This window comes from Merops nubicus, unplaced genomic scaffold (genome assembly GCF_000691845.1).
Source record: "Merops nubicus isolate BGI_N331 unplaced genomic scaffold, ASM69184v1 scaffold8209, whole genome shotgun sequence".
NCBI classification, from domain to species: Eukaryota; Metazoa; Chordata; class Aves; order Coraciiformes; family Meropidae; genus Merops; species Merops nubicus.
This window is the reverse complement of record NW_008631605.1, coordinates 6,962-19,697: the sequence shown is the minus strand read 5'-3', so window position 1 is coordinate 19,697 and position 12,736 is coordinate 6,962. Positions and strand designations below refer to the sequence as shown.

Here is a 12,736-nt window from a genome sequence, read left to right as displayed (position 1 = left end):
TGTGTTGAAAGGAAAGCACCTTCATTAGAAATCAGCTCAGCAGCAGAGGAAAAGGATCTGAAAGAGTCTCTGGACTCTTCATTAGTACCAGCTATAGACAAGACCGGTCAAGAAGCGCAGTTAGACAATCAATCAGAAATCAGACTGTGGCTGCTGCAGAAAATTCAAGTGCCAATTGAAGGTAGGTCTCTGGTTATCCTCGTTTCCTCTGAGACTTGGACAGCATTGTGACGGTAACCTTTGGATTGATAGCCTTCTGCTCTAAATTTCTTCCTTCTATAATACCTGGTCCTTCCTTAACTCTTGTATCTTATATTTTTATATTATCTGCTATTCAGGAAAAAAAAAATTGCCTTTCTCAGTGATTGCAGTTTATATAATCTTCACCTCTGCTTACTGGCTTTAAGGAGGACAGCGAAACATCACCCAGTTGCAGCATTGCCAGGGTCACTTCATGGCCTAGGATTTGTCGCTCTGTATTGATTACTTTTGTTGCTTCAGTGAAGTCTGTCTGTGTTTTTCTGATAGTGCCCAAAGTAGTAGTGCAGTGCTGTAAAGGGGGGGTACCAAAGCATTCTTGACACTGTTTGCATCTGTCTCATATCTTTCATGCTATGCAAAGAAGTGATAAATAGGAATATATGGACAGTTGTACTGACATTATTTTGTCCTGATTGGTGGCTGGGTTATCACAAATAAAATCTAGGCTATCACTGGAAAGCATGTAACAAAATGACAGCTTGATTTAGACAGCGTGTACACACATTACTACTTCTCCTACAGCCCAGTGTCTTTAAGCACCAGTCTACCCTGGAGCACTGATGCTCCTCTCTTGGTAGTTTAATAAACAAGTGGACATACTCTTGATTCATATCAGGTGGAGAGGGATGATCAGTGTGAAGTCTTTACTTGAAAAACGGATGTTCTTAAAATGATTTTTCCTTTTTTCCAGAAGGGTTTATATGTTGTTAGTGGTTTGGTGATCATCTTCCTTGGAAGAGAATGGAAAATATGTCTGTATGTGTACTCCTAAAATTAATGAGGCAACTTTAGTGTGACTGAGGCTGTAGTTTAATAAGCAACTTTTTTTTTGTCACACTACCAATTTAAGGAACTTAACTGCTCTTAATGCTTGACTCTGTCTTATGCAGACAAAATATTTTTGTATGGCAGACTGTCAAAGCTGAGGAATTAATTGGGCTTTGTGTGCGTATGTGTACACAAAAAACCCTTCAGCTGGGTGGGTTTCCTGGACTCAGTCAAACACTGTCCCCTTCACTTGCCTGCTTTGTGTTGCAGTTTGCACCCACCCTGATGATCTTACTGTTTTGCTTTACAGGGCTATTCTGTACCCATCTGTACAGCTGAGGGATGTACAGGCTATGCCAAAATGGGAATACATGGCCACAGTTTAGGATGATTAAGGATTTTTTTAAACCAGTTTTGCTATTGAAGGACATGTTGGGTTTAATTTTGTGTGTGGTGCCTCTGAGTATTCTTTTGCACAAGATTATTAACCTTTGTGACAATGTTTTATCAGCTGCAGTATTCGTGCTTTGCTGTAAGCAGCCCGTTTCTTCTCTCCCATTCAGATATGCTTCCTTCAAAAGAGGAGAAGAGCAAGACTCCTCCAATGTTTCTGTGCATTAAAGTAGGCAAGCCCATGAGAAAGTCCTTTGCATCTCAGAGCACCACCATGTCTCAACAGTACAGTAAAAAGATAAAGCAGCCAGAGTACTGGTTTGCTGTTCCTCGAGAGAGGTAAGCAGCAGTGCACAACATGGCAACATCTTTGTCTCTATTTTTTTTTTTTTTAAATGTGTAGTGCTTTCTAGAGTTGAATCTGACTTTCCCTTTGTGGTCCAAGGTGTGAAATGCAGCAAGGATGGTCAGATTAGGAGTACCCTCGTTTCATTGCAAGCCAGAGAGATAAAGCAGTATTTGTTGCTGGTCTAATAGGGCTCCCACTGGGCAGGAAGAAGGGATATGGTGCTTCTTGGGAGAGGAAAAGAGGGATGTATGTGCTGCTAACATAGGATAAAATCACTGTGAGGGATGGTTTGGTTTTCAGCCGTGGTCTAGGAAGTGAGGGAAGGGGAAAAAGGGGAGCAGTGGCAAGGGAGGCAAGGAAATCCACTGAGGCACCAGTGCTAAAAAATAGGTATTTCAGGTGAGCAAAAAGCATAATGTCGAAATGGGAGACACCCCTAACTGAATGGGTGTGGTTGTTTCAGTGTTCAGGCCCATAAGAAAAGTTCCTTCCTTTGTGAGAAAATCTATTTAAATGTTTTATGTGCCTGTAGATGTGTACATGTGCATACATAGTACTATAGCAAAAAAAAGGACTATGATTTTCCACATAAATCACCCAACATTTTTCATTGGCTATGAGGAACCCAATCCCTTGTCCTTCTTTTGCTAAAAGGCAACTAGAGCAACTCTCTCGTCTGTTTATGAAGCAAAATAGAGAAATCAGTGATGACACTCCTGGTGAATTACATACTAGGAAGGAGGAATCTGAACTGGTGATCAACCTCAAAAAACATCTCTTCAAGATGCAGACAATTTTTTTTTTCTTTTTTTAGAAAATAATTTGTCAGAATATTTAATTTTATTTACAAATTTGTAGCACATGTGTTAAGTGCTTGTTTCTTGTATTTTAGAAATGAGTGTTTTGAGCAGACCAATAGCATAGAAGTTGCTGGCCCAGGGCAGGATCAGGAGAGGTTTAATCCAGTTGGAATGTGGCTGCTGGGCATGTAGGTGAAGATAGCTTTTGGTTTGCTTGCTTATCTGCTGCACCCAGTCCTTGGCTCTTCAGGGATTGCAAAAGGGCAGAATCAGAAAATACTAGGTTGATGTGTGAGTAAATACTTCAAGGAGTTGGAGTGATGCTGTAACATAACACAAGGTCAGTTATTGCCTAGGGGATAGTGTGTCTAATGTTGGATAAAACTGCTGAGCTGAAATGAGGTCGTTTCTGATTGTTGCTCTGTGCAACAGGTAAATCTGTTAAGCTTCTTACCACAGACTTGGAAAACAGCTTCTCCACTTGTTTTCTGAATAGTGAGGTGACCTAACCCATATATAAACTGAAGTGTTGACAGATGGTTTGTGCTTCAGTTTTTATAACAAGGAAAAAGTAATCTCTGCAGCGAGCTGTTGCAGTGGCGCTTGGCTGTGCTGGCTGACAGGACAGGTCTTTGCTGTCGGGCCTGCTCTCCAAACCTTGATCAAAATTTGTGGTGAATGTAGCATAAGATTGGGTCATTTTGGTGCTGTTCATGGATGGCTGTTTCAACACCAGAGAGGTGCATAAAACATCATGTAGAACTTGGGGCAAAACTAAAATGTGAGACCTGCTGCTTCCTATGACATAAGAAATGTCTTTGCCAAAGAAGTCAGCCTTTTCTCCAGATTCCTGGCTGCCTTCCCAAAGCAAAAACCCAAACCAAACCCTGTTTCTCGCCTCCAGTAGATGTTCTTGCACCAGTAATGCATAATATGCAATTATCAGTGTTGCATTGTGTGGTCACCCATGGCCCACATGGCGTGGCTGGTTAATCAGTGACTGTCGGGTGCCTTCTGCTGCCTCATCTTGGCACGTAGCGGGGGAGAAGGACAACTCGAGTCACCTTATATAGAGATTACTCAGTCTAGGGCAGCTTCTTGTCAGCTTCAACAGAAGCATCCATGCTTTTGGACACTAACAGAGATTATTTTGCTGAGAAGTCTTGCAATGGGTGTAGCTTACGGTATGAGAGGGTAAGTCTGTGTGCATGCTTACTATATGGACTTAAGTGGTGTGTAGATTTTCCTCCCTAGTGGATTTCGAGTAGTAGTACCTCAGTAATGTCACAGATTTTCCCAGGGTGTTGCAGAGGAAAATGCCTGCCACTGGGTCAAATGTAGTAATGCAGAAATTCTTTGGTTATAAACGTATGTCCTTACAAATGATTTGTTCATTTTAGCACTGACTAGTTCCTCAGTTAAAAAGTAAACCTCACTGTTGATCTATAATATAAATTTGGCAAACAGGTTTGATTTATGAATGTATCATTTGCATTGATGTTGATGTAAAAGACATTTCATTGGGATTGTGCTGCTGAGAGGGCATCTGCTTCTTTGGAAGCATCTTTTTTGAGAGCAGGCAGATTTTCAAGGAGGAAAAATAACAGGGGTTGAGCCTTCCTTGTCTTTTATCAGTCTTAGCTTTCTGGTCCATTGGTCTTTTGTTTGGTTGGTTTGGCTTGGTTTTTGAGGTTTTGGGGTTTTTTGTTTGGTTGGTTTGGAAAGTTGAGTGAGTTTTGGTTTGGTTTTTGTTAATATTTCTGTGGACTTTCCCTTGGTAGAGCAACATGTTGCTTGGTTGTGACCTGTTAATATCTAGTGCTTAACACCCTGTAGTTAAGATGGTGAAAGCTGAGATCTGGAAGAATTTGCAGCAGAACTAGCTGGAGTCATTACCTCCATGATGTTTCTGTGCACCTACACATGGCTTGGCATAAAGGGACAATGTTTAGCTGGTCCTGATTCTGAAGTATCGCTCTGCCATACTCCTGTTAATGGAATGGAATAGGTAGCATAGATTTAGACTCCTTTTGAATTAGCCTTCTACAAGTAGAGCACTCCTGGACTTCTGATAAATAAAATATCAAACTATGCAGATGAAACCTATGCAAACCTGTTTGTATCTACAGCTTAGTGTCTTATAATGAGGGCTCATACAAGCATGTGTGGTTTTGTAGTACCTTAGCTCTCGTAAGATTCATGAGGGTTCATCATCTAGTCTGTAATGTTTATAACAAAGTCATAGGACTCTGATTCCTGTTTGTAGGCCAGGAGCTGTGGCTGAGCTTAGAGCCTTTGTACGTGTATCACAGGGTGCACAAACCCTCCTTCACCACCCAAACACACAATTTGGAAGTAGCTCCCTTCTCACCAGAACAAAATAATTTATGGAAAACTAGGCAGATGTTGTTGAGAGATGAACAGAAATGGTAGTGGTGATTTCATTTATGGTTCCCTGTCAAGGATCAGCTGCAACTTCACAAGTTGCGTGGTGTGTTGTATTGATAATTGCCTTTGCTCCTTTTCAGTGCATTATATACTTGCTTTAATTCTTCTTGCTTCCAGTCCCTGGTTGTGGTTGTCTCTGTATTACCAAGACTCAGCTCCTCTCAGTGTAGGCTATCACAGAGCATCACCACTGTAAGCTAAATAGCTCTTTCTGCCTCTTGCTCTACCACAGTTGGTTTTGCTCTCTCATCTTTAAGCTGCAGTGCTTGAGTACGACTTGGGAATGGTGCACTGGAGATGGGCAAAGTATTCCAGCAGTGGTCACCAAAGTATCTGACCCCAAACTAAACAGTCTCCTTCATTCTGATGCATGTTGCTTTCTTGGTTCATTCAAAAATCACACCAAGTATTCTCATCAGTGTGGTGGTGCAGAGCTCTTGCTCCAAAATTCAGAGCTGTTATCCCAGGTCTCTAGGGCCCTGGCTACAGCTGGGGCCTGTTTTCCTCTTTAATCAGTGTTCCAGCTTTGATTTTTGATTTGTCTCTCCTAGGCTAGGTTTTTTATTGTGTGGTGTTTTTTGTTTGTTTGTTTTTTTTTATTATTATTTTTGTTTTGTTTTTTAGTTTCCTGTTATTTTTTCCTGTTGAGTAATTTCTTTCTGAAGTGATTAACTTAAGGTTTCTGAAGGTGTTCCTTTCCAAGTACTTTGTTTTATTGATGTTTCTCTGTTAGAGCATGACACAAGCATGTGATCACCAAAACAGTTATTGAGTTCTAGGGTAAATTTCCTTAGCGCTGTCAAATTTGCTGTAAGAGAGTTCCTCAAGCAGTGTTTTTTTCAAGTTAAAAATTGTCTCAAATTTTTTCAACTTGGTAGCTTGGAAATACCACCATAGCATAATGATACGATTTTATTAACAGAGAAGTGATGCTCTGCATCCACTTTCAGAATGACCTCACTCCTGCAGTCACCTATTTCTCATTTTATGCTTCTGCTTCTTAAATGTGGAGCGTCGGGATTTGTTTAACATCTGTCCATCGTAGAGGAAAACTTAGTTATGGACTACTCCAGATAAACTGAGCATATACAGGCCTGTGGGGCCTGACAGGAAATATCCTGAGTGTACTGAGGAAGTTGGTTGATGTTACTGCAAGGCTGCTTTCTGTCATCCTTGTAAAGGTTATAATCACCTTAATCATTAGAACTAAGTTAGAACTCTTGTGGACATTTTCACAACTGGAAATGGACAAGACTGTTGAGTCTCCTCTACCTTGGAAGCTAGCTCTGCTATGCACAAAAAGTGGCCTAGATGATCTCCAGTGGTGCCTTGCACCACTGCAGTTCTGAGATGAGCATATGCAGCTCTCCTCACCCACTTGCATGAACGTGCTTACAGACTGATCATAGCTAGACAGCAGCAAACACCAGTTTCATGGTTCTTACATAGGCACTTGTAGGAATTGAGTACTTGGCTCTCCAGACTAGGACCTCAGGACATGAAATACACAGTGATCAAAATGTCTCTGAGTTAAAAATCACGTTAGTTACCAAAGAGATGATCATATTGCTCTTTCTGAAGCCCCTGTGAGCAAGTGAAGAGGACCAGGGCATTTATAGATGTGGGAAGACTTCTGCGGTTAAAGAGAAGGTCCTGACTAAAATGAGATCATAGAGCTTTTAGAAGTGCCTTCCATAGTTCACTGGTTTTTAGATCTATGCAAACTTGTAAGCAGTCACATGGCTTCTCACAGAGAAGGGGGAATCCTTAGCAATGGGAGTGTAACCCTTTTTTAACCTTTCCTGGGCAATTATTGGTGAGAACTATCCCAAACACTGATGGTTTGCACAGTACTTCTTTAACCTTTTCTGTGTGTATGTGTTGCTGCAGAGGAACAAGCAGCAGCTAAAATTTTTACTTTTATATAAAACATCAGCTATCTTCCTTATTCTTGATGAAGGGAGGCTGCTGATGCCTCAGGAGCTGGTGTTGAGTGTTCACAAAATTAGGGCAATTGTACTAAAACCTCTTTGCTTGTATATATTAAAAATGTTTCACCGCTACAGTTCTTACTTGATAACAAAAATTTAAACTCTGCTAGAACATCTGTTAGCCGTGCATCAGAGAAGCATTTATGAATGTGCAAAGGAGAAAAGAAAAAACTGATGCCAGTGCTAATTTGTTCCTTTTTCATGATTAGGAGGACATTTCCATGATGAAGTCAAGTCAATCCTTTATTCCTTTTGAGTGTAGTGGAAATGGGATCCAAATTTCTTGAGGCCAAAGTGAGTAAAGCCTCCAGGTAGACTTGATTGGAATTATATTAGTGACTCTGAACAGAATCCAACAATGCTGAAACGGTGTTTTAAGATTATTTGTGCATATATATAAATCCAAGTGACTTGAAATACAGGGGGGAAGTGTTCGAATTTCTCTGTGTTTTCTTGTTCTCTGTTGATCAAGGAATTCCCAGACAAAACTGTCTGGTGAATACCTGGAGAAAGATCCAGTGCCATAAGTACCATCCTTCTAGCTACCCTCTTTAATTAGGGTTTGATTTTTTTTTTTTTCTGGCAATACAACTTCTTGTACAATGGATCCGCTATCGTATTCCTGTTTGAAATTGCATGTGTTTAATGTACTACATAAATTCCTTCTTCAGAAATGGTTTCAATGTTTGCTGTGGGTGTTGACAAAGAGCCTCTGTAGAGGCAGTGCCTTGGGGCTGGAGGCAGGTGTGGAAGCGTGCACGCCGTGGGGACTGGTTCATTAGCACAGCTGTCAGCAGCTGCTTCCTTCCTTTCCTTATGCAAACAGAACGAAGGATTGTTTGTTTCCCAAGTATTGTGGGAAGTGAAAGCAAAAAAAACCTTGAAGTGCTTCAGGCTGCCAGGTGGAGGGAGCTGTTGCCTTGTGTGCTATGTGAGGGTGGAAATACACGGGTATCCTATTTGTGTGGTTGTCCCTTCTTTGTCATTGAGGAAACCTCTGTACTATGGGGAAGTCCTGTGTTCATGGAGCAGTGAACAATGGCCGTTTCCTCCTCTGTTTCCAGGGTGGATCACTTGTACACATTTTTTGTCCAGTGGTCACCAGAAATATATGGGAAAGATGCGAAAGAGCAAGGTTTTGTTGTGGTAGAAAAGGAGGAGCTTGACATGATAGACAACTTCTTCAGTGAGCCCACTACTAAAAGCTGGGAGGTGAGTCCTTCTGCCTTTACTTGAATCATGTGCCAATCAAGTGTGTGTTCTCTGTTACCAATCTCAGCACTTGCTCTTGTAAAGATTTTTATGGTGTGTGCTGATAACGCTTGCTGCTCAACATAGATCTCCTCAAGGTTTGTATCTGTCTCACAAATGCACTTATATTCCTTCGCTCCTCCTTTCTTCTCTCCCTAGAAAGAGGAGAAAAACAAATGGGAGCTTTGTGGTGTATAACCAGCAGAAGTTGTGTAAATATTTGGGTTATGTGGTGTTAGCGTTTTGCAAAACTATGCAGGTGTCTGTTTTCAGCATCGCTTAATTCATACTGTATGGATATGGTGCACATAAAATCTCTGAAATGTATATGTACATGGGAACACCAGGGCAGGTTCCTGGATGCTGGCTGAAATGGGCTGGTATCCACTGCTGTGACAGATCCTTGCTTCTCAGGTGCACACAGCAACACTGTTTGAGTACTGTTCCTAAGATAGATAAGTTTTATCCTTGGACTTTGGCCTTTTCATATGGGGGGCTTTGGCAGGCTGTTTTAACTGCTCATCACACCTGTGTTTGTTGTCTGTCTTCTCTGCGTACAAAGCCTAGTTTCTAGGGGAAATAAATTCACACATTTTTTTTTAATAATTCTGAACACCAAAACACTTGCTGTGCAATGGTTATGAGATAAATTAAAAAAAACAGATACATCCTTAAGTGGGAAATTTCTTGATGGTGATTTAAAAGGTGACCTGATCATTTGTCTTAAACATAAACTTGTTTTCAAAATTCTACTGCCCTCTTTTTGCTTGGTTTGGGGGTTTTGGTTTTGGTTTGTTGTTTGTTTGTGGGTGTTTGTTGTGTTTATGGTGAGTTTGTTTTTGTTTGTTTGTTTGTTGGTTTGGTTTGGTTTGGTTTGGTTTGGTTTGGTTTTTTTATCATTTCTGATAAAACGTATACTTCCAAGTATGTTGTCCAGTTCAAAAGTGGAGGTCAGATGGGGGGCTTGTAATTTGAAATGTAGCCACATAGTCTCTTATCCCAAATAGCTTTTATTTTTAGTTTTGTAGTTTCTTAATGTTGATGCTTTGTGAAGTGCAAGATGAAGAAAAAGAAAAAAAGAGCCTTCATCCCTTGTTTTGGTCAGAGATGCGTGCAGTCGTATATTGCACTAGCTTTCACTGTTCAGTTGTTATTTGTGTGCCATTTTCATAAAACCCAACTGAAGCAGGAGGGCCAGTGACCCAAAGAAGAACAGAGGTGGGAGAGATCTGGCCACGCTGGGAGCTTGTCTCTCACTGTTTTATTGAAGTGTGTACTGGGAGAAAGAATTGGCTGGAAACTGCTCCTGAAGGTGTGTCTCTTTTATTTGTAATATATTTAAGCTTCACAAATTTAAAGTAGATCTGCCAGGAAGTCTCTATTGGAAGTCCAAATTTGGGCATGATTAGTGTGAAAGTTTCACTCTTCCTTGTGGGGAAACAGAAAGTGATTGTAGAGAAGCACATAAGCAACTTTATCACAGCATGCCACAGGCAGTAGCCATCTGTCATGCTTGTAGGCAAGAGCTCTTGCCACCAGAGTAGGGAAGTGTAGTGGATACTGTAAAATAAACTAGTAGATGATGAAAGGGAGACAAATGCCTTTGAATATTCGAATTCTTTACTGTGCCAGACCTGACGAGGGGGAACCTTTTGTGGAGGTATGTTGAACTGTGTCCCTGTTTGAACAGCGTTGATCTGATACTGCACTTCTGTCCTCGTAAAACATGTGCTCTGTACTCAGGTGAATTTTATTTCTACCCCAGGTAGCTTGCTTTCTCAGTTCTGTAAAAATCTTGAAAAGATTTGCTAGATCCATTTTCTGTAGTCCTTGATTCTTTTTGTCTGTTTCTGCTTTTACGTGGTCTGTAAATACCTGATCTTGCAGATCATTTTTTTTTTTTTTGCAGTTGTTGACTCTGAACATCATTCAAATGTGTGCTAGTAGGTATCTGTGCAGCCAAGAGAGGGGCTTGTCTGTCTTGTGGAGTCGAGTGGCAATTTATAACTGTATTAACAGGTTTTCTGTGCCTGCACCTGTGAGTTTGGTTGCATTTTGCTACAGATACCTATTGCTCATTGACTTACTGTGACATTTTCCCCGCCCGCCCTCCTGGTGGAGAGACTATTCCTAGAATAAGTCTTCGAAAGAGGAGTTGTGTACTTTGATTTAAGATGAAAAAAATGTTAATTAAAAAAAAAAAAAGGCAAAATAGAGTAATGGCCTGGGAGATGAGGAGGGAAGGAAACCCACCCAGGAGGTGGAAAAAGAACAAGGATAAAAGCACAAGTACCATTTTCTGTTAACAGTTTGTAGGCTTTTTTTTCAAATTTGTCTCAGTTTTGCAGTGCAAACCTTGCCTCAGAATGGCCATGTAGAAAATTCTTCCAAGCACTGGGTTCTCTGCAGCCTCAGAAGACCCAGGAGTGGGCCGGAGGAGCGGGATGCAGCTCTCACGGCCGGAGTGTGCAGGGCATGTAGCGAGCTATCCCTGCAGGCTGGAGGCTGGCCCTGTGGTCCTGCCCTGCTCGCTCTGCCCGGGGAGCCTGCCCTGGGCTCGGCTCCAGCCCGCACGTCAACACGGGCTGGATGTGGGAGCGTGCAGCTGATGTGTCACTCGCATTCCACTGGGGATGCTAGAGTGTGGCTGATGGTATTAGGGCTTGGTCCTACCCGTAGTAAACTTCTCACCAGTCCTGGGCTTTATGAAAAGCTCCTTTTGTGCTTTGTGGTGTAGTTAAATCTACACCTGGAGTCGTCCCGTGCGTTTGCTTTCTCGCCTGTGGGGTAGGTGTGTGTAGGACCTCCAGGCACTTCTTGGCAATTGTCTCGACTGTTGACAGCTTCTGCAAGTTGAAGCAGTGATTGTGAAGGCGTGGAGGAGTTATGCAAAACTTAACTCTCACCTTACACGTGGCTTGTTGGGAAGCCATGTTTGCAGGGAGGCGTGTGGCAGCGGCACAGCGTGCTGTGCAGCCACGTCTTGAGGTTCCTGCTGCAAGGGAAGACCTCTGTGGTGATATGCTTATGGAAGGAAGGTGGTTTAAGATTTCCCATTTGTTTTGTAGTTAGGCCTCCTGGCTTCCCCTTTTTGTTCTGTCAGCTCCATCCCTGAGCTCTAGCTGTTGCTTCCTGTTCACCTTGGTGGCACCAAGCCCCAGGTGAAGCCCCACTGCCTGGCGCAGTGAGCCTCATCTCACCTCCTGCTGCTGTGCAGAGCCGAGAACCCTGAGCTGCACTGGAGGGCTAGCAGCTTTCCAGCTGTGCCAGGTGATGCTCTGTGCCAGCCAGGAGGCTGAGCACCCCAGCAGCAGCTTGTTGGGAGCCAGGACGCATGGACCACTGCTGCTGAGCAGCAAGGCAGCATCCTCCCCTCTGCGGTGAGCTCCGGGCAGCGCGGGCGTTGCCAGGCTGGGAGCTCCTGCCACGTTCTGGGCTCCTCTGTGCTGCCCGAGCCACGTGGCGCTCAAAGCTTGTCACCCGTCTCTCTCAGCCCCTTGCAGGCCACTGAGAAGCATTAAGTGTATGGACTTGCATTCTCATTTTGTTTCCACAGGTAGTGTGGCTTAGCTGTAGTTGCTGAAGAGAAGACTGTGCTTCTTTTTTTAAGTATTTGGAAACAAACATCAGGTCAGACTGATTTCTACAGTCTGACCTTTTAAAATATTACCGTGTGGTCTTTTTATGAAGTCTTAAGCAAAGTAATCAATAGATGTTTCTAAAGAGCTGTTTGGTCATTTTCAACTAAGAATGTATTTTATAAAGACCTTGACTCTCAGAATTAATATTTTCAAGGACTTACGTAAACTGCATGCTCAGAATCTTACTTAGTATATTTCCTAACAACAGAGAACTTCAAAATACCTGTTCAAACTGATTTACAATTTTACTTCTTTGCTGTGTGCATTCTGTTTCAGTTTGTATACACAAAAACATGTCTAAGTCAGTAAGAATACCATGAAAAAAAAATTGTATTACTAAAAAGAAGTGACATTTTTTAACTTTTTCATATTCTCGTGCATTAGCACCTTAGAAAATAATTGATACCCTCAGCTAGTTGCAGGAGGAAAACCAGAACCTTCTGTGTCCTCATCAGAGTGCCACAAGACATCTAGTTCAGATGCATATAGAAGTAGGTGTGCTTCAGCCTTCTGACTTGGGCCCAAGTATGTCAGAGACTGATCACATGATGTCCCCTGGCTACCTTGGTGTTTACTAATCCCAAAGAACTCTACAGCTATGGGAGGTCGCCAGGGTATGAAGAAATTCTGACCGTGCTGTCTCAAAGACACCTTGCCAGTTAAGATTCTCCCCATTTGGCTAAGGCTGCCTGTGCTTGGCACAACTGCCCCATACAGTGGTTTTGCTCCACACAGTGTGACAGATGAGGAGTATGTTGTTTTAAATTAATTTGCTTCAGCAGAAGATTGATAGTGTAAGGATCCTTGTTCTCTTGCCTCAGATCATTACTGTAG

The 12,736-nt window shown here is 42.2% G+C and overlaps 1 protein-coding gene across 1 annotated transcript in view; it reads left to right on the top strand.

The window, feature by feature from the left end:
* Positions 1 to 12,736, top strand: part of NCOA7 (nuclear receptor coactivator 7) — a 24,956-nt gene that overhangs the window by 9,025 nt on the left and 3,195 nt on the right. Inside the window, exons 7-10 of the mRNA XM_008947623.1 lie at positions 17 to 181; positions 1,593 to 1,761; positions 8,075 to 8,226; positions 10,999 to 11,048. Of these exons, the coding sequence (XP_008945871.1) occupies positions 17 to 181; positions 1,593 to 1,761; positions 8,075 to 8,226; positions 10,999 to 11,048 (536 nt within the window). The remainder of the gene's footprint in view (positions 1 to 16; positions 182 to 1,592; positions 1,762 to 8,074; positions 8,227 to 10,998; positions 11,049 to 12,736) is intronic.